The 20,008-nt window shown below is 25.7% G+C and overlaps 2 protein-coding genes and 3 long non-coding RNA genes across 11 annotated transcripts; 2 read left to right on the forward strand and 3 right to left on the reverse strand.

The window, feature by feature from the left end:
• Positions 1 to 2: 2 nt before the first annotated feature.
• LOC122847569 lies at positions 3 to 4,154 on the reverse strand. Its single transcript, XR_006373379.1, has 4 exons — positions 4,075 to 4,154; positions 3,050 to 3,241; positions 384 to 581; positions 3 to 300 (listed from the first exon to the last, which is right to left on the reverse strand). It is a non-coding gene; the product is annotated as an uncharacterized LOC122847569 (long non-coding RNA).
• LOC122847571 lies at positions 1,752 to 2,634 on the forward strand. Its single transcript, XR_006373380.1, has 3 exons — positions 1,752 to 1,946; positions 2,136 to 2,261; positions 2,350 to 2,634. It is a non-coding gene; the product is annotated as an uncharacterized LOC122847571 (long non-coding RNA).
• On the forward strand, positions 3,434 to 4,723 carry LOC122847568 (GATA zinc finger domain-containing protein 14-like). The gene is made up of 3 exons (XM_044145353.1): positions 3,434 to 3,575; positions 3,682 to 3,937; positions 4,106 to 4,723. Exons 1-3 carry the CDS (start codon positions 3,521 to 3,523, stop codon positions 4,632 to 4,634), a joined length of 840 nt encoding a protein of 279 aa, XP_044001288.1. The 5' UTR covers positions 3,434 to 3,520; the 3' UTR covers positions 4,635 to 4,723.
• An 80-nt stretch (positions 4,724 to 4,803) lies between these two features.
• On the reverse strand, positions 4,804 to 5,420 carry LOC122847572. The gene is made up of 3 exons (XR_006373381.1): positions 5,246 to 5,420; positions 5,054 to 5,173; positions 4,804 to 4,985 (listed from the first exon to the last, which is right to left on the reverse strand). It is a non-coding gene; the product is annotated as an uncharacterized LOC122847572 (long non-coding RNA).
• Positions 5,421 to 12,938: 7,518 nt separating this feature from the next.
• Positions 12,939 to 18,660, reverse strand: LOC122847573 (glycine-rich cell wall structural protein 1.8-like). Of its 7 annotated transcripts, none has more exons than XM_044145360.1 (18): positions 18,527 to 18,660; positions 18,121 to 18,372; positions 17,614 to 17,964; positions 17,397 to 17,441; positions 17,092 to 17,136; positions 16,873 to 16,917; positions 16,729 to 16,773; positions 16,588 to 16,632; positions 16,460 to 16,504; positions 16,224 to 16,268; positions 16,087 to 16,131; positions 15,836 to 15,880; positions 15,701 to 15,745; positions 15,459 to 15,503; positions 15,074 to 15,118; positions 14,946 to 14,978; positions 14,109 to 14,601; positions 13,611 to 13,984 (listed from the first exon to the last, which is right to left on the reverse strand). In XM_044145360.1, exons 1-18 carry the CDS (start codon positions 18,585 to 18,587, stop codon positions 13,729 to 13,731), a joined length of 1,986 nt encoding a protein of 661 aa, XP_044001295.1. In that variant the 5' UTR covers positions 18,588 to 18,660; the 3' UTR covers positions 13,611 to 13,728. The 7 variants fall into 7 exon arrangements, with proteins under 7 accessions (XP_044001289.1, XP_044001295.1, XP_044001294.1 ...); XM_044145359.1 differs by having other exon boundaries at positions 17,614 to 17,949; positions 18,106 to 18,372; XM_044145361.1 differs by having other exon boundaries at positions 17,614 to 17,844; positions 18,043 to 18,372.
• Positions 18,661 to 20,008: the final 1,348 nt, after the last annotated feature.

A 20,008-nucleotide genomic window follows, 5' to 3' on the forward strand; every position in this document is an offset into this window, starting at 1 on the left:
TCGTCGTCGTGTCGAGGTGCTTCTATTAAAAAATATAATTCATCACAATATTATTTTAAATTATAATTAAATTGATTATTATTTTGTTGACCTTCATTACTCAATAACAATGTTTGACATTTTTAACAATTATTTTCATTTACTGCAATTTATTTTATTTTTACTATTTTATTTATCTATATTTTTTTTTAATCGATAAAGGTCAATGATCTTCAACTGGCATGCAACATTTACATTTAATATATATATTTTTACCCTATTTGTTTGTCAAATTGTCACGCAATAATATTACCAATTACACTGCAAAATATAATTTTTAATATATTATTTAATTGTGTAAGTAAACTATAAAGATGATAATTAATTTTTTTATTTTTACTCACTCTTATTAGATATTACTTCGAGCATTGATGGACAGAAGAACTTTTGATGTTGGTACAATTCCACCTGAACCAAATGAATCACTTGTGGTATTTCCATCTTGGATTTATTTAAATTTTTTACGAACAAAAAATAGATTCTTCAATTTCAATAGTTCAAAAATTCAGCAGACACCAAAAAAAACCTCAAGATAATTTTACCTAAAATTGTAAAAAAGAAAAACAATAATATTTTTTAATATGTATTACATTTATCATCATCATTTAATTTCATAATTTTTTATACTTTGTATTATTTTTTAAAATTTAATAAGAAAGTTTAATTTTTTTTTTTTTTTTTTAACACGCATATATCACATTTATTCAGACTGATTTCATTAGTATTATGTAAACAATTATTATATTTATAAAAAAAAAGTTAACAACAGATAAATAAATTTAATAACAACATAAATATTTTTTTATGTTTTTTTTCTTATTTAATCAATTAATTAAGAGGTAAATTGTTTTTGAATTAATAATTATTTTGATTGACATAATATAATGGATCATAATTAATTTAAAAACTATTATTATTATTTGATGATTAATAAATAATATCGAAAAAATATTAATAAAGATACCACAAAGTTTAAATAAATTGATTGATGGTTTTTAATAATATTTCAAATTTTTATAATGACTTTTTCCACGGATGAAGAAAAAATAATGATTAATTAATAATTCTAATGAAGTACAATATTTTCTAAGAAAACTCGTACTTATATTTATGATTGTTGACATAAAAAATACTATTTTCTATTTATTTATTTTTTTTGAAATATGGAAATTATTCCACGCAAAGTTATTTGTTAATATAATTTAAATTTAAATAGAATAAATTATTAGATAATATAATTTGTTTACTAAAAATTATCAAGAACTATTATACAACAGTAAAAATATTAACAATAAAAAGATAAATTAATGAAGAAACAAATAGAAAGGGTAGAAAAACAAAAAATCTATAAGACATATTAAAAATTTTTTTTTGTATTAAATGCAAAACTAGTTCATGATTAAAAAACAAAAATAACAAAAATATTTATTTATAGATTATGAGTCATTTATGACTTGATAATGAACTTCTAGAAAAAAAAATATCCAGCAATGGTGGTGGTGTTGGTGGTGGTGATGATGTTTGACATGTATATTATTATTTTTTATTTACTAGGAGGAAAGTTTCGACTGATAAACAAAGCCAGAAGGAGATGGATAATTTATTGATCTACGTTTTATCTTGCAGGAATTTTAAAACGTATTTTTATATTTGTGGAAAAAAAAATGAGGATTTCACAATATAAAAGGATCTTCAGTTAAACAACAAACGTTAGTCTTCATTCAATTCTTCAGCTGACTTCATCACAAAGTGTTTTATAAATTTATTAATTATTTTTAAATATTATTAATATTAAATTAATAATAATTATTGACTTGTTATTTTACTAAAAAAAGAAACAATAATGCAGTTTTTCTGGGCATTATTTACGCTTTTTATTGTAATAATTTTTGCTGTCCAAGGAAATGGTAATTTAAAATATAAATCATTAAAATAAAATATACAAACGTTATTTATTCGAAATATTTTTATATCAATTTTAAAATGATTTTTTTAAATATTCAATCTGTTGCAATTTTTTTTGGAATTAAAATTTTTCTAATACAAAAATGAGGTTTCTTTTTTTTTAATTTAAAATAATTTTTATTTTAAAAAAGGATACCATTATAAACAAAGAGGAAGCTGGGGACATGGTGGTGGAGGTAGATACGGAGGTGGACATGGCGGCTATGGACAAGGTCATGGATATGGTCATCACGGTGGTCATGGACATGGTGGTCGGGGTAATTGTCCTACAAATATTATGCAAAAAATAATAGATAAAATTAATCATTCATTTGATTTTGAAATGTCTTTTAAATATCATTACAGGATATGGATATTATGGATAATGTTGATAACCACATATTTCTCAAGAAATCATTTAAATTAATACAACAATTTGCGGTCATGCTTTCTGTTTAAAAATCATCAATTAATTAAAAAAATAAAAAAAAACAAAAAAAAATTAACTGTAATGTATATTTTAATGTATAAAATTAAGAAAAAATTTATATATGTGTAAAAAAAATATTTCTTTAATTGTAATTGATAATAATATATTGTAAAAAATAAAAAAAAATTTAATAAAATAATAAATTTAAAAAAAAATGATGATTTTTCAAGTGTTTACTTATTTTATTCGTTTGATATACATAGCCAGGGGAATTCCCAGGGTTTTTTAAACCGGTATGTATATTTTTTTTTCAAATTTTTATTTGCGTCATTTTGTGGTAATGTAAAATATAAAATATCGCACGTACTCTATGACGTAGATTATTTTTTTTATGAGTCATAATATATTCAAATTTGTTAGAAATTTATTTAAGGTCATAAATGAGATATTTAATAATCAGTTTGCATGTTATTACAACTTAAAGTAATTTAAAGTTATGAGTACTTATTGTATTAAGAAAAACCCATCATTAAACGAGTATAGAATAATAATTTATAATAAAATAAAATCAGAATAAATGGTTTGAAGAAAATGTTGCAATTGAAGGCCATTCAAAAATAAAATAAAAATACATACCCCTTATTTTTTTCTGAAGATTTAGTTATCAAAGTTTTGATGTTAATCCAGGCTCACTCAAGTAAATCAATGAATGTCCTCGTTTAGCCAAATTATCAAGCAAGAATTGCTCAATAAAAGTGATTCTTTATCGTATTTAAAGAAGTTAAAATTATCATGGTCATCATTTGTAAAACCATTCACTCAGACCACCTAGAAATAAACATAATCAAATTAATACTGTCTTTTGGTATTCTTGGTTACACCATAATTTTTTTATTTTATTATTCTGATTATTATTCATATGTATAATGTGTTTCACCAAGAACTAAGAGATGGTTTTTTTTTTTTTTTTTTTCAGGTGTATATAAAGTATATAATTCGTGTGAACGAAACAAGTTCGTCCAGTTGAGTTGTTAGCCATCAACGAGACTGTTGTGAGTGAAAATAAATAAAAGAAATTTACATTAAATATTATCGTCAATTTTTAAAATGAATTTTTCAATAAAATACGTGAGTTTTTGTGTCACATTGTTGGCTACTATTGGTGAGATATTATTGATATTAATCTAATCAATTTATTTGATTAATAATCTTTAATTAAAAAGAGAAAAAAAAATATTAAATTTGTTTTTTAATTTATTTTTATCTAGTATTGGTGTACGCGGATGATGATAGTTTCGCATTTCCCGATGAATTGATCGTTGAAACAAAATCCCGATTCAGTGGAAATCCTTATGCAAATGGATATAACAGTGGTTACAATAATAATCAATATCAAGGACCTTCAAGAAGACCTTTCCAAAATAATTATCATGGATATAATAATTACGGAGATCGATATGATAATACAAATAAATTTAGTGGACATAATGGATTTGGTGGAATCAACACTCAATATCCATCAGGGTAAATTAATTTATAAAATTATTAAAAAAATAATTATTAATATTATGCTTTAACTTTGCAAAAAACTTAATTATTTTTTTAAATAAATAAATGAAAATACATGCAATCAAAAAAAAAAATAGACAAAGACTAATTACCAAATTTCCTGTTATTCGTAAATTTGTGTAGATTCGGTGGGCATCCGGTGTACAATCAACAAGCACGTCCTTGGCAAGGCCCAAACAACGGAATAATTAATAAATATCCCTCAAATATATATAATAACGGAAATGATGGTGGCAGTTTTGCAAATGCTGAGAGTAATGCTCAAGCATCAAATGGATTTGCAAATAGTAATTCAAAAGCAAATGCACAAGGATGGAATAATCCAAGTAATTATTATCCTGGTGGTGCATCAAGTGCATCAAGTGCTGCATCAGCAACATCAGGTATTGTCAATGGTTATCCAGTTGCAGCAAGTTCAGCTGCTGCTGCAGCAGCATCAGGTGGAAGTAATTCTGTTGGTTTATCATCAGCATTAGCAACATCATCAGCAATTGGTGGTAATTATAATGGAGGATTTAATAATCTATCACCATGGAATTTTAGAAGTCGTATTGGAGGTAATGAAGAAGAAGAACAACAAAAAGTTGATGAAAAAATTAAAGATAATAAAAGTGATGAAAAAAATAAAGATTCAATCGTTTTTAGGGAGTAATATAATTGTATAAAATTTTAATAATAAATATTTAAATTTTACCTCAAAGTTTCCAAATTTTCATAATAAAAAGTATTTATAAAACTAAAGTTGTTTAAATAACAATTATTCATCATTAAAATTATTATTATTTTTAACTTTTTTAAAATGCAGTAACACTTGCCTCGAATCTTTTGTATTTTCCATATCCAGCTTCAGGTGCAGTAAATGTTTTGGTGCTTTGTGATTTTGTATTTTTGACAGGATGGTACTGTATTCATCTTGACAAACTAACAATTAACTAAATCCAGAATCATTTTTTCACTCTTGTTTAGGTCAGTAGTGTCAATTGTTGTCAGGGATTTTGTTCCACTTGAAAAATAAAATATCGATTGTTAGTATATACAGCTTGAATTGTCAAAATTAATAATATTTCTTACATGCCAAGTAAAGGAAGTGTTTCCCTGATAATACTGTTTGAAATTTTTGCATATCAGCTGCATTTAATTCATCAGAAGATGAATAATCATTCAGCATGATTAATGTTGTTCCTTAATGACCTCAAAAAAATTATCACAATATTTTAAACTTAGTTTTTTTAATATTTGTAATAATTATTGTTTAATATTTACCCTATACATTTACTCTTTGCAACTTCAACAGCAGTATGAAGTGCCTTAATCCAACTTTTGGGTTTTATTTATATTTTTTATTGTATCAACTGATACTGTTTGAACTGGCTGGAACTCTTCAATGTTATTAAAATTATTCTGGGCAACATCAGAACCCATTAGAATGATGCCAACTTCATCATTGGGTCTTTAAAAAAATCTAAAAATATAAATCAACATAAAATAACCATTTGTTGTAACAAATTTATTTATAAAATTATTATAATGACAAATGTCTTTGTGTTGTTATTTATTGACAGAAAAATAAAAAACAACAAACCTTTTTTTGTATAATAATTAATGTCATAATCTCTTTAGCAGCATCAATAAAAACTTTTCCAACATCAGCAAAAAAGTAATAGTTTCCTGAAAATATATTTATTTAGTGTTTGAATAATATTAATTAATGGTAAAAATAAACAATAACAATATCTTACTACTAATGGTATAGGCTGGTTCTTCGTGCTATTTATTTAGTGATTAATTTGTCAAGTAATCAGTAAAGTTATTTGATGTAGTTTGATGATACACTTTTGAATTTTGATAGCTGACAATAAATGACAGCACAATTTATTTGTTTTTTATTATTATTTATAACATTCAAAATTTTTTATTTACAATTTGAGACTTTTAATGAAAATACCGTGACAATACCGTTATTTAATGAAAAATACCGTTATTAAAACCATGCTGGTAACGTAGACATCTAGCTGCGATCACGTTAATACGTTGATGTGTGTGAGAGTATCAACACTAAATTAATCATCAACAAAAGGATCAATTAAGGTAAATAAAAATTTATAATTTAAACAATTATATTTATAAAACAAACACGTGTATCAATTGTATTTTAATATGTTGCATGACATTCAACGTTATTTAGCTTTAAATATAATTTCATTGATGTTGACTTTGCTGGTAAATCATCAACTTTAATTGATCCATATTTTGGAGTATGTTTTTTTATGGTTAATTTTGTTAATTTTATTATTCTGGGTGTAATACATTTAAATTTATCATTATAATATATTGTTTTAATATGATATTTTCAGATAGTTTACTTAAAATGAATGCAATAAATCTATGTGTTGAGGAATTAGACCAACAAAGCTCTGATGGTGGCAACAAAGATTCAAAAGTCGTCATCACTTCACTGGACTACGACTCGTTAGCAAAAATCTTCATGCTGCTGCCAATACCAGAAAGGATAGACATGGAAGAAGGTACATATTATTATCAAAATAAAAATTCTTTTTTTTTTTAAGTGAAATATCAATGTTTGCATTATTAATTTTTAAATTTGTTACGTTTTATTCTAGTTTGTACCAAATGGCAAGAGGCATGTCAACTAGCTTGGTATGACATTAAAGAATATAAATGTGAATCATCAATTAGACGTTGTTATGATAACCATTTGTTGACACAATCATACCTCGAAAAAATATTATCAAGATGTGGTATTTATTTAGAAAAATTGTCTCTCTCAGATGTTTGTAATTCAACTATCATGCCATTTGTTGGTGATCACTGTAAAAATTTAACAACCTTGGAATGTGAATTTGATTATAAATCTTTAACTGATAATGCTGATGACTTTGTTGAAGCATTTAAACAGTTGGATAAATTAAAATGCATTAAAATAATGGTGAATCTCAAAAAATCGGACGTGACACTCCATCTTTCTTCAATAATGAATAGTCTTCCAGAAGAAATTAATGAAATTCATTTATTTTCTAAATCTTCGTGGGGTAATCACAGTATTTCTATGGTAAGTCAATCAATAGTGACAAACAATACTATCAATTAAATGAATATAAATTATTTAAATAAATTTTTATTATTTTCAGGCGTTTGCAAAATTTAAAAATCTTAAAAAATTGTCAATACATAACTTCAAGTTACTCAAAAAAAACATGCGGACAATAGCATACATAACAACACTTGTTCATCTTAGCATTGGACTATTTTATGATTCAGAGTTTTTTCAAATTAATCAACTCGTTAACTTGGAGTATTTCGACTTGACGATGGGTACTAAATATCATATTCACCTCTCTACAGAAGAACTTGAGTCAATTTTTTGTACATGCAAAAATCTAAAACATTTTAATATTCCACCGGGGTCTTATGATGTCACTAGAATTCCTCTTGAGAAGTGGATAAATTTTCAAAACTTGGAATATCTTGGTATTTCTTGTATTGAAACGCTTGACATAGCAAATATAATTGTTCAATATTGCAAGAATTTGAAACATTTGAAAATATATTGTCCCATAGTAGACTATTATACTTTAGAAAAGTTAACAGAGCTGGAAAAGCTTGAAAGTTTAATATTGCATCCTATACTCATCGAGGAATCAATAATTTCAATTTCAAGCAATTGTAAAAAACTTAAACATTTAGAAATTCCTGGTTGCACTATAGTACCATCTCTTTTATATAAGCCACTTTCTTCTCCATCTGTTCTTGATGAGTTATCAAAATTACAGTATCTTGAACATCTAAACTTGAGTCATTCAAAAAGTCTCAAATGTAGTACAATTACTGCTATTGCTAATAATTGTAAAAACCTAAAAATTTTAAAAATCCAACGTTGTAAGCGTCTTTCTGAGACAGCTCTTGTTGCTTTAACAAACTTTAAAAACTTACAAGAACTTAATGTAAGTGGTCTTGATATAATTACAGACAGCTTCCTTATCAAATTGAAAGGATTGAAAAAATTGCATTGTAATGAATGCAAGAACCTTACTAATGCTGGTATTATTCAATTTATAGAAAATAACCCAGATCTTGAATTTCTTCATGTCGGCTATATAAAAAATATTACAATTGGTATGGTTATTGGTGCTGATCAGGCAACTGAAAATCGTACAAATGGTATCATTTTACACATAAAGATCACGCCCAGTTCGTCAAAAATAATAAAAACTTCTCGGCGAATAATTAAATCTCAATGGTTGGTTGTTGAATAGATTTAATTATATAGTTATTTTTTTTTCTTTATGATTTACGCGTAGTATTTTTTCATAATTTCTTCTTAAAAACACGTACAAAATACGTTACAAAGTCAATGACATGGTCAAGACATTGTAAAAGAACATTATTATTATTACTTGGAATCATAAAAATTCAAATGTCAATGTTAATGTTTTTGTAAAACAAAGTTTAAAAATAAATATACTTTCTCATATAATTTTTTGTATGGAACAATTTTTTTTACTCCTAATCGTACATATGTTGTTACAGGTTCAAAAAATCATTTTAATAGCATATAACAATAATCATTCGGCATGATCAATGTTGATCTCAATGACTTAAAAAAAATTATCACAATATTTTCAATTTTATTTTTTAAATATTTTTTAATATTAATATATAAGTGATGATTTGACTTTGAAGTTTTTTTTTTTTAGCCAGATTGGACGATAGACAACATGATAATATCCATGACAATTATCAATTATATTTTCAGTAAAATAAAATTCAATCTGAAGCATCTACATATATTTAAACAAATAAAAAAAAATCATTGATGTTTAGAATCATAGTTATTGTGTCAGAGTTAAGACCAAAATGATAATTGTTAAATTGAAAAATAATCATCACACTTGTATATTATTATTATTATTATTAAAAAAGAATAGATTACTTTTAAATATTGATGAATTATAATTGTCACAATGTTTGGGTTGATTGAACTCGTTGATTAATAATTTATTTTGCAATTTATTTTGTTTTTTTTTTTACAACAGACGCCAAACACATATTTATTATTAATTTTTTTTTTAATTAAATAATTATATCAGTAATTTATTTTGATAAACTGAAAAATAATTTCATTAAAAAATTTATTTTTTAAAATAAAATTTGAAAATAAAAAAAAATTTATATACAAATAATTTTATTTATTTATTATAAATAAATAAATAAATATTTAATATTATTTTATTAGATACTAAATATTTAATATTATTTATTAGATACCGCCAAATTGTTAAAAAAATACCGATCTGGGATTGGCTGGTTTGCTGTGGTGGTTTGCCGGCTCACGAACACTCACGAATTTTACACGGAGACGCTGTGTCTCGTCAGTTTGTGCGTACCCTTCTCAGCGTGAATACATACAATTTTTTTCTCCGTGTTGTGCTTCTCTGTGCTTCTTGGTGCCCTTGGCTGCTCCCGTTTATTATTTTGCTGTTTTTTGCTGTTCATTTGGTATTGTTTCCATTTCATAAATCATTATTATTATTTATTCATCAAAAAATAAATTTTCAACACAGCGGAATTAATTTTTTAATATAATTCTATCATTAATTGTTTTTTTTATAATTATTAGTGTCTCAAATTTTTTTCTCGTAAAATGCTCCAAAAATGGACGCCCCGCTGTCGAGTTGAAAATTTATTTTTTATTTTTCATTTTTTTCCCGGGTAAAATAACTCCGTATTGTTTTTTTTCACGTTGATTTCGTTTTATTATTTAAATATTAATTTATTTTTTATTTTAATTTAATAAAAAAATTAAATTAATAATTTTACTATCAATGGGATCCAACAATGGTGGCTTTTTTAGCCGGTGTGTCGTATCGATATTCTAAATTGCTATTTTATTCACAAATTGCTCATAAAAAATGCGGAAAAATACGAAATCAGTCGAATTTAAAATTTTGAATTCCTGTGTAAAATGAAGAAAATAAATGACAAAAATTTTAATAATTCGGGCGATATTTATATTTAATTTTACGGAGTTTTTACGGAGAAATTATTTCCACCAGGGCAGTGGCGGCTTTTTTAGCCGGTGTCGTCGTGCCGAAATTAATGAATTTTATTAATTACGTTTTTATTTTATTTTATTCGTTTTTTTGCTACTAAATAATTGAAGAATAATGCTCAGTGATAATTTTTGATAATTAACTGAATTTTTATGCCATTTATGTGTATGATGAGAGGAGCTTGTCCAAGCAAGAGGCAATGGCGGCTTTTTTTATTCGCGGCGTCGTAATAAAATTGGCAAATTTACAAATTTATATTTTTTTTTAATTCAATTTTTTTTTTTTTCGTAATTAAATAATTGATAATAATTATTATTTTACTCAGTGATAATATGCGTGGCGGTTTATAGAATATTTATTTATGCAAGCAACATCTAATTTGATCTCATTTTTTATCTTTTTTTTCTTATTTTTTATTTTTTTTTTCTCCTGCTTCCTGCTGCTTCCTTCTTCTCCATTTTTTAATGTTTAAAAAAAAAAGAGAGGGGTAGATCACGTGATCTATAAAATGGAGTGACTGTCGTTGAAAATTTTATCCGATAGATGGCATAGTCCAAGCCGCCATTTTTGATAAATTTGAATGTGTTGTTTATGTTTTTGTCACTCGAGCACATTCATTGTGTCTGAATCGAACGAATGCTTTTTTTTTTTTTAATTCGAAAATATTTTTATTGCATTAAATTGCTCATTACTAAATTGCTCATTTTCGAATTGAATTAAAAAAATACGAAAAATCGGTACAACTCAAAATACTGAATTCTTAAATTAAAATAAGAAAAAAAATTACAAAATTTTTAATGGGCCAATTCGGAATTTTTACGGAGTATTTAATTTTAAATTTTAATGTACATTTTTTTTAAAAATTATTTCCACCATTAAAAATTAAAAAAAAATTAACAAATTACTGTACTAACACAATATTATATTTAAAAAATTTATGCTTTTAATTCGAAAAAACATCAAAAACCAATAAATATCTTTGTGATTAAAAAAAAAAAAAAAATTAATTTTTTACCAAAGATATTTAATTATTTTACTTTTTTTAAAAAATACATTTAAAACCGTGAATGAAGGTAATTTCACAAGAGAGAATTCATTATAATCCAATTAAAATAAATAATTAATTTTTCTATATGTCAGAAGTTTTTTACGACACCACTTTGTAATTGTTTATGAAAATTATAATTGATGTTGAATCATATTCTTCTGATCAGTGTACCTGTTGAAGAATTATTTGGCCAAGTATTTAATGATTTTCTCTTTAAATTTTTTTTTAATTTAATGTGTTTCGAAATAGGTCTTGTATTTTTTTTGTCCAGTATAAAAAAATTATCAATATCGAGCGTCCATGATACTGAATTACTTTTTTCTACCATATACTTAATTTTTGAACAAAAATTAGATGGTGAATTTTTATCATCATGAATGAATGAATCAGTTTGTTCTTGTTCAAGTGATTTAGACAGTTTTTTAACTGGTGTTTTTATGTTGTTTGATAATACATTAACTATTTTATTATTTCGACCCAATTTCCACTGTAATTCTTCATTTTTTTGTGTCAATATTTTATTATGCCTCGAGACATCTTCATATGAATTTAATAGTTCTTCATTCTTTTTTAAAATTTGTTCTTCAAATGTCTTTTTATTTTCAAGTTGAATTTTTAAATCTTCACATCTAGCTTCAAGATATTCAACTCGTTGTTTCAATATATTTTTTGTTTCAACATTGTGACGTAAATTATCAATTTCATTTGTCATTTTTAATTTTTTTTGTTTCTCAATTTCTAAAACTGCACGAAGTGAACAAATTTCAGCATAAAATGAATCATTCAAATTAATATCTTTGTTGATTGACTCGTTGGTTTTTTTTATTTGTTTTTCATTAAATTTTCTTTGGAGAATATTTTTTTCTTCAATTTGATTTGTCAATTTAGTAATCTTCATATTTAATTCGTCAATTTTTTGATTTTTCATAATTAATATTGACTTGGTGCAAGTTTTTAAACATTCGTATTGATTTTTTAATTTATCAAGTTGTTCATATATATGAGAAGCCTCTAAATTGTTTTTGCTACAATATTTTTGTTGGCCCTTTGATTCACAAGCATCTTGTAAATTTAATTTTTTATTCTGCTCTTTCTGGATTGATTTTAATTTGTTTTCAAATTCACGCTGTTCATCATTCATAAATTTTTCGACCTTGATGAGCAGATCGTTTCCCATTGCTTCATCATCATAACGAGTTTGCTCTTTTTCTTTTGATAAATTTGGTGATGGTTTTATCAAGCATTTGTCAAGCTATTAAAAAAAAAAATAAACTATCAATTTCACATTAGTTTTTATGTAATAAATAATATAAATTAAATACAATAAAAAGTTTCCATTTAAAGTTGATAAAAATTTTAAAAGTTAAGGATTTAATAAAAGAAAATTAACAATAAAAAAATCTACATGATAATATGAACAGGAAATAAATAAAATTAATTAATTTATTTGTTTAAAAAAATACTGCAATATATTTATTTAATTATTAATAATAAAATTCACAACTTACTTGATTTGATAAATTATAAATAATTACACAAAGTCCTTGAATTATTTTTTCCATTGGTATCATCATTTTATTAGAAATTTTTTTTCTTCTATCGGCAATTGATCTATTGATCTTGCAAAATAGTCAGATGATTTGTTTCTAATATCTTTATTTAAATATACAGTAACAGGTGCCATTCAAAATAAACAAATTAAAAATAAAATAAAAATTATATTCCACGTTAAATTAGGGAAAAAAAATATATTTTATTTATACACAAAGGCTCAGAGTGATTAGCTGTAATGACGTTCGACTTTTAAAGACTACTTTTGAACTGTGTTGTCAACGAGGTGATAATTTGACTTTGAGATGATATTAGTTTTTTTTTTTTGACAAAAATAAATTAAGACACCTCATTTTTGTATAATAGTCTACGCTCTCGCATAACTATTACATACTAATCTATAATGGGAATTTAATTTGGCCCTCATTAAACATCAAAATGAAAAAGATAAAAAATAAATATTTCCCTGACTTCCATTAATATATAAATATTATTTTTAATATTAATTTATGTTGAAAATTTTTTTTTTTTTATGACTCACTAAATTAAATATATATGAAGCAAAAAATTAATAAATAATTCATGAAAAATACATCGTAGATCAAACAATAACGTAATCAAAATTTTATCTTCATGAAAAATATATTTACATTACCTTCAAAATAATAAAACAATATTATTTGTTTTTCTTTACATATATTATAATTAATTTAATCATACTTGAATGTATTTTTAAAATTATAACAAATTAATTTTCAACAACTTGAATCTATTTTATCTACTGGACTTTGTTTCTAAGCAGAGTGATTTCAATCTCTTTAATGATTTATGCCAAGGTTAAAATTATAAATTAAACATAAAAAAGAAAAAGTTTTGTGATGAATTTGATATCATCACGTAATATTTTTCGCATAAATTTCTTTCAATGTAAAATAAATTTTTCAAAAAAATAACAACAATTATTATGGTAACGTTATATTATATAACAAACAAGTTGATTTTATTTTGCAATAGGTTTTTTTTAGTATATAATACATGATTGATGGCACGATTTAGTGATTATTAATTTATGATATTTAATTAATTTTTCCTGCTTCAATATGATAAGTTCCTTTGCCAGTATCATCAACTTTAGCTGAGCTGCTGCTGTATACACCTTTAGCATTTTCAATGTTTGTATTTGCAGATGATCCATCACTTGAGCTTGATGTTGAAACTCCATCTTTTGAACTTGAACTAGAGCTGCTGGTACCATTTGCAGAGCTTGAACTTGAACTGGTACCAGTAGTAGCTGCATCTTTGTCAGCATCTTCACCAATTCGAGAGAATAATCTAAAATTTTTTAGAGTTTTTCTTTTAATTTATGCTTGTCTTGATTTTCACGTAGTTAGATATTTTAATAATATCCTCGATTGAATTTCAATCACAATTAATTGTTAGTATATCTTGAACTTACCCATATTCACTTGGACCTCCGTTGGCATTGGCATTTGCATTAGCTATTGCATTACCACCATTTGCATTTGCATTAGCATTTGCAACTGCATTTCCAGTTCCACTTCCTTTGGGGTATCCACCTCCGTATCCACCATTAGAGTGTCCACCATGAGAGTGTCCACCACCATATTGGCTACCAGAATTTCCTTGTCCGTATCCAGATGATCCACCGGCATATCCATTACCAGAACTACCTTGTCCGTATCCAGCTTGTCCATTGCCATAACTGCTACCTTGTCCATATCCAGCTTGTCCATTACCATATCCGCTACCTTGTCCGTATCCAGCTTGTCCACTACCAGATTGTCCGCTGCCATATCCGCTACTATGTCCGTATCCAGATTGTCCACTACCAGAGTATCCACTTTCATATTGACCCGATGAATAACCAGCTCCGCGGTGACCATTAGAATTTACATTTGTGTTACCAGATTGACTCTGCCATTGTGCACCTGAATTTATACCACAACACCGTTTTCAAATAATTCCCAAACTCATAATCAATAGAACAATGAAATAATTCAATCAAGAAAATTCAACTGACATGCATCACTTTGATTCAATCAAAATTTATGAATTATTGTTAGTTTTTTTTTTGTTTCTATTTTATTTTTATTAATGTTATTAACTATTACTAAAAATATTTTTTCAATTTAGGGATTAATTACAGATGAAAGATATATAACAGAATAGATTTGATTCCAATATATTTAATGATTGTTTATTTTAATTCATGCATTATGTGAATTTTAGCTTCAAATTATTAAGTTTTTTTTTTCTGGCTTTATTTATATACCTTGGGGAACACCACCATAGCTTAGTCCATCTCCTGGAAAAAAATAATAATAAATTTTTATTTCAAGTCAACTAAAATTATTTAAATTTTAAGTATTATTTTTTTTTTTTTCAATTAATTTTACTAACCAGAGACGGCATTGCTGTTTGAGTTGGCATTGGCTGGTCCATTAACTGATTGAAAAAAATTAAAAATATAATTTAATAAAAAACAATATTACACAATTGATTATAAATATATCTCGTGTAATAAAAAAATTTGATTTTTTATAAATTAAATTTTTTTTACATGAGATGACAATTTGTCTAATCTTTTTTTTGATCAACACGACGCTCTATTATCTGACTTTTTAACATGCAAAATTTTTTATTCTAAGTTATCATGCAATTCATGCTGTTTTATTATTATTTATTTTGCTAAATCATGCAAGTTAATTTATAAATGATTGATGATAATTTTTGAGGTAAAAGATTTGACAGTTTTGTTGTTTTTTCAATGTTAATTTCCCCTCACCAGATTCGGCGTTACTGTTGGAATTACTGCTTGCTGGTCCATGTGCTAATTTTAAAATATCAAAAATATATTTAATAAAATATTCAAGTCTTAATTCTCTTTTTTTTTTAACTTAAATATTTTTTATCTTGTTTGAAAATTAATATTTTTCAAAATTGAAAATATAAAATTTTCCAAAAAAACATAAAAAATAATTTAAATTCATATTGAAATAGAAATTTTTTTTTTTTCATCGTTCTCACCGGCTTTAGCGTTACTGTTTGAGTTTGAATTAGCAGGTCCATTTCCTAATTTAAAAAAAAATAAATAAAATATTTGTAGAAATAGGATTTTTTAAAAATTTATTTGTTCATTTTTTTAAATTTTATTTTTCTTACCGGCGAAAGCATTGCTACCGGAGTTACTATTTGATGGTCCATATCCTAATTTTAAAAATTCACAAATGCGTCAATAAAATAATTCTAGCTAAAAGAATTTATAATCTTGCTGAATTTAATATTTTACATTCAATCTAATAGTTTTTAGAAAATATTATTTATACTCTTTTTTTTTTTTTTTTTAAATAATTAAATTGCATGTTTAATAATTGTTTCTCAGCAAGATTTTTTTTTTGTTTATAAATTCTCACCGGATTCAGAGTTACTGTTTGAGCTTGAATCGGCTGATCCTTTGGCTAATTAAAAAAAAAATAAAATAAATATTTAACTGTTTCGTTTGTTTAGATTTTTGAGTAATAGTCTTGTTTTTTTTTTTTTTTATTCTTACCGGCTGAAGCATTACTACCGGAGTTGCTATTTGCGGGTCCATGAGCTGTTTATTAAATTAAAAAAATGCGAATTTAATTTCTTGTTTTTCTTTTCAACTGATTTTTAAGTTTATCAAAATAATTTAAAATTTTTAAAGACTTATATAGCTTATAAAATTGCGTAAAGAAAAATGATAATTAAAAAAAAATAGTCTAAATTTTTTGATCAATCAATCTTCATTTTTTATAATCTCACCGGCTTTGGCGTTACTATTGGAGTTTGATTTTGCGGGTCCATTACCTAATAAAATAGTTTCAAGAAAAAAAAATTTAATACTCATTTTCGGTTGAAGTTGTGCTTTTTCAAATATTTTTTTTTCTTACCAGCTGCGGCATTACTATTGGAGTTACTGTTGGCAGGTCCCTTACCTAAATTTCGAATTAAAGTAAGAAAAATATTAGGAACCCGAAAAAACTAATAATAACTTTTACGTGAATATAATTTTTTTCTAAATTTTTTCTTACCAGCAGCAGCATTACTGTTGGAATTACTACTGGCGGGTCCATTAGCTAAATAGTTAAGAAATGAAAAATTGATAAAATTAAAAAATAGTTTCTTAATGATTTTAACTTGCTATTATTATATTTTTTTTTAAATATTTTTCTTACCGGCAGCGGCATTACTACCGGAGTTGCTATTGGCAGGTCCACCGGCTATAAATTAATTTTTTAAAAATAATAAATGAAAAAACTAATAACGAAAAGTATTTGATTGTTTGAAATTCAAAATTTAAAATTTTCATTTTACTACGCACTACACAATATCAGTGTAATAAAAAACTAAAATCAAATAATATTTTTTTACTGGGACATGGAAAAATTTCTTACCGGATGAAGCGTTACTATCTGAGTTAGAACTGGCTGGTCCTTTTCCTAATAAAATATATATTTAAAAATTATTACAAGTTTTTTTTTTTTTAATTTCAATAAACAATCATCGTTGGCTTTTTTGTTTTTGTCTTCAATTTTGTAAAACTTGTTTGGGTAACTAAAAAAAATGTATCATGCAAAAATGATATTATGATTTATTAAAACTATCATGCAGTCAGATAAATCTACCAAGCAAAACAAATTTGAGTACATTTTTCTAGCATGCGATATTTGATTAGTAATTATTTAGAAATTATTCTTACCTGCTGCGGCATTACTGTTTGAGTTTGAGTTTGCTGGTCCAGCACCTAATGAAAATTTTTTAGTGTTAATATTAAATAGAGTTTTAATAAATATTGTTATTATAATTTCATGCTAATAGAATAGAATCGACTATAATTCTTTTTCATGCAAAAGGTCGATTGTAATCGTGTGATTAAATTTTAATTTTTTTGAAAGAAACAAAAATCTAGTAATTACCGGTTTTAGCATTGCTGTTTGAATTGCTATTTGCACCTGATGAACCTCCTGATCCACCGTGTGCAGAACCGTGTGCACTACCTTCTCCGTGTTGGAATCCACCGGAAACACCTTGTGAACCTCCTTGTTGGTATCCACTGCCATAACCATTTTGTGAACCTCCTTGTTGCCATCCACCAGCTCCACTTTGTGAGCCTCCTTGTTGCCATCCACCGGCTCCACTTTGTGAGCCTCCTTGTTGGTAACCACTACCATATCCTCCACTTTGTGAACCTCCTTGTTGGTATCCACCAGCACCTCCTTGAGATCCACCTTGTTGGTATCCACTACCGTATCCTCCACTTTGTGAACCTCCCTGTTGCCATCCACTGGCTCCACTTTGTGAGCCTCCTTGTTGGTATCCACTACCATATCCTCCACTTTGTGAACCTCCTTGTTGGTAACCACCAGCACCTCCTTGAGATCCACCTTGTTGGTATCCACTACCGTATCCTCCACTTTGTGAACCTCCCTGTTGCCATCCTGAACCATATCCTCCTTGAGAACCACCATGTTGGTGTCCACCAGCACCAGCCGGTGCACCACCGTCAGAATAGTATATACCATCACTTGTTGCTACTGCGTTTGCATCAGCAGTACCACCACCACTGACTTTTGTGTCTGTTTTAGTTTGTGTTTTTCCATTGTAACCACTTGATGATGATGATGATGATGAACTTGAGCTACTAGATGGTACATGTCGTCTTTGTCTAAGTGGTTCTAAAATATCGTAAATTTTTGTTTTTAAATTAAATATTATACAAAACAGCAATATTTAATAATTTATTGAATAATAAATTATCATACATTTATAATGTTTAATGATAATTTAAAATTATAAAAAAAATATATAATTATTATGACTTTAAATTACCTGCACATGCAGAAATGATGAGAATTGCCAAGAGGCTGATAGTTACTTGATAACTTGCCATGTTGAATTGTGTAATGATGATTGGAGATCAGTGAGTTTAAATACTCCTGACTTCCCACTACTTAATACCAATCCTTTACCTCCTCCTTGACTCAATAACGTATCGTCATCTCTGCTTTCGTTATCGTTAAACTCACAAATCAAGCTGTTTAATCATTAAAATCAACTGGAAAGGGAAAAAAAATGGAGATCCCCCAAGGCTGTAAACTAATTTTTGGCAAATATTTTTTTAATAATTAAATATAAATTATATTTTTTAATTCTAGTTAATTCACATAATCTTAATTGATGTAAAATCATTTATATAAAAACAAATGGCAATATTTTTTTTTTTATATATTTTTTTTTTTTTTGTTGATCGGTTGACTAAAAATAAATAACAGAATAAGACAAACTTGAACTATCGCGTCAGAATATTGATAACCCAATAAATAAGATTGTTTAAAAAATAAAATTAACAAAAAATTAAAGAGATAAACTTTTAGAGAATTTTTTGTGTGAATGAAATAGTACGAGGTCCGAGTTTGAATCGCCAATCGATTGGCAAAAGTGATGTCAACAATAAAAATTGAAAATATAAAAAATTTGAATACACCAATATTATCATCAATTAAAATTCTAAATAATTTTATTATTATTATTAAAAATAAGTTTATAAAAAATTGAAAATTTACCAATAAATAAGATTCTATTATTATAAATCTATCACTGCAAAAATACAAGATTATCTCATCAAGTGTCCCAAGTTCAATCTTCCCACACATTTATTTTTTATTTTTTTTTATATCATTTTTTTAATCGCAATAGATGATGAGCACAATGAATATAAAATTTATTTATCTACTTGTTTATTTATTTATTTGTTGTTATTCCAAAATAATAATATTCAGTAGTCAAGGTCAATGTGGGAACTTCCCACAACAGGTACATGTATTTCCTCGTTTTTTTTTAATTTTTTTTTTTCTTCTATTCAAATAATTATCTACATACTTTTCCGAGTATAATTATAAATATAATACTGTTTCATTGATTTTATTTATAACTAAATAATTGATTTTTTATTTTAAAATTAACACATAGTAAATTTTATAACTACGAAGAAATTTATTATTAGTTTTTTAAAAAAAACCGGTTTTTAATATTCAACAACAAGCATTGAACATTGAATATTTTATATTATAAGATAGTATTTTTTCTGAAAGTTTCATTTAGTTTAATGATGTACAGTGCGTGTAGTGATTTCGCGTCATTGGAAATACCGAAAAATAAATTAAATCGTTACAATGGATTGATGGGAATATTTCAGAAATAACTTTTTGCAATTTTTTTTTTTTTACCACAAGTTCATTATCAATTTAAAATACCTGAAAATTTAAATCAATTATTATTTTTATTACCCTAAAAAGAATGAATAAAAAATTT

This window comes from Aphidius gifuensis, linkage group LG1 (genome assembly GCF_014905175.1).
Source record: "Aphidius gifuensis isolate YNYX2018 linkage group LG1, ASM1490517v1, whole genome shotgun sequence".
NCBI classification, from domain to species: Eukaryota; Metazoa; Arthropoda; class Insecta; order Hymenoptera; family Braconidae; genus Aphidius; species Aphidius gifuensis.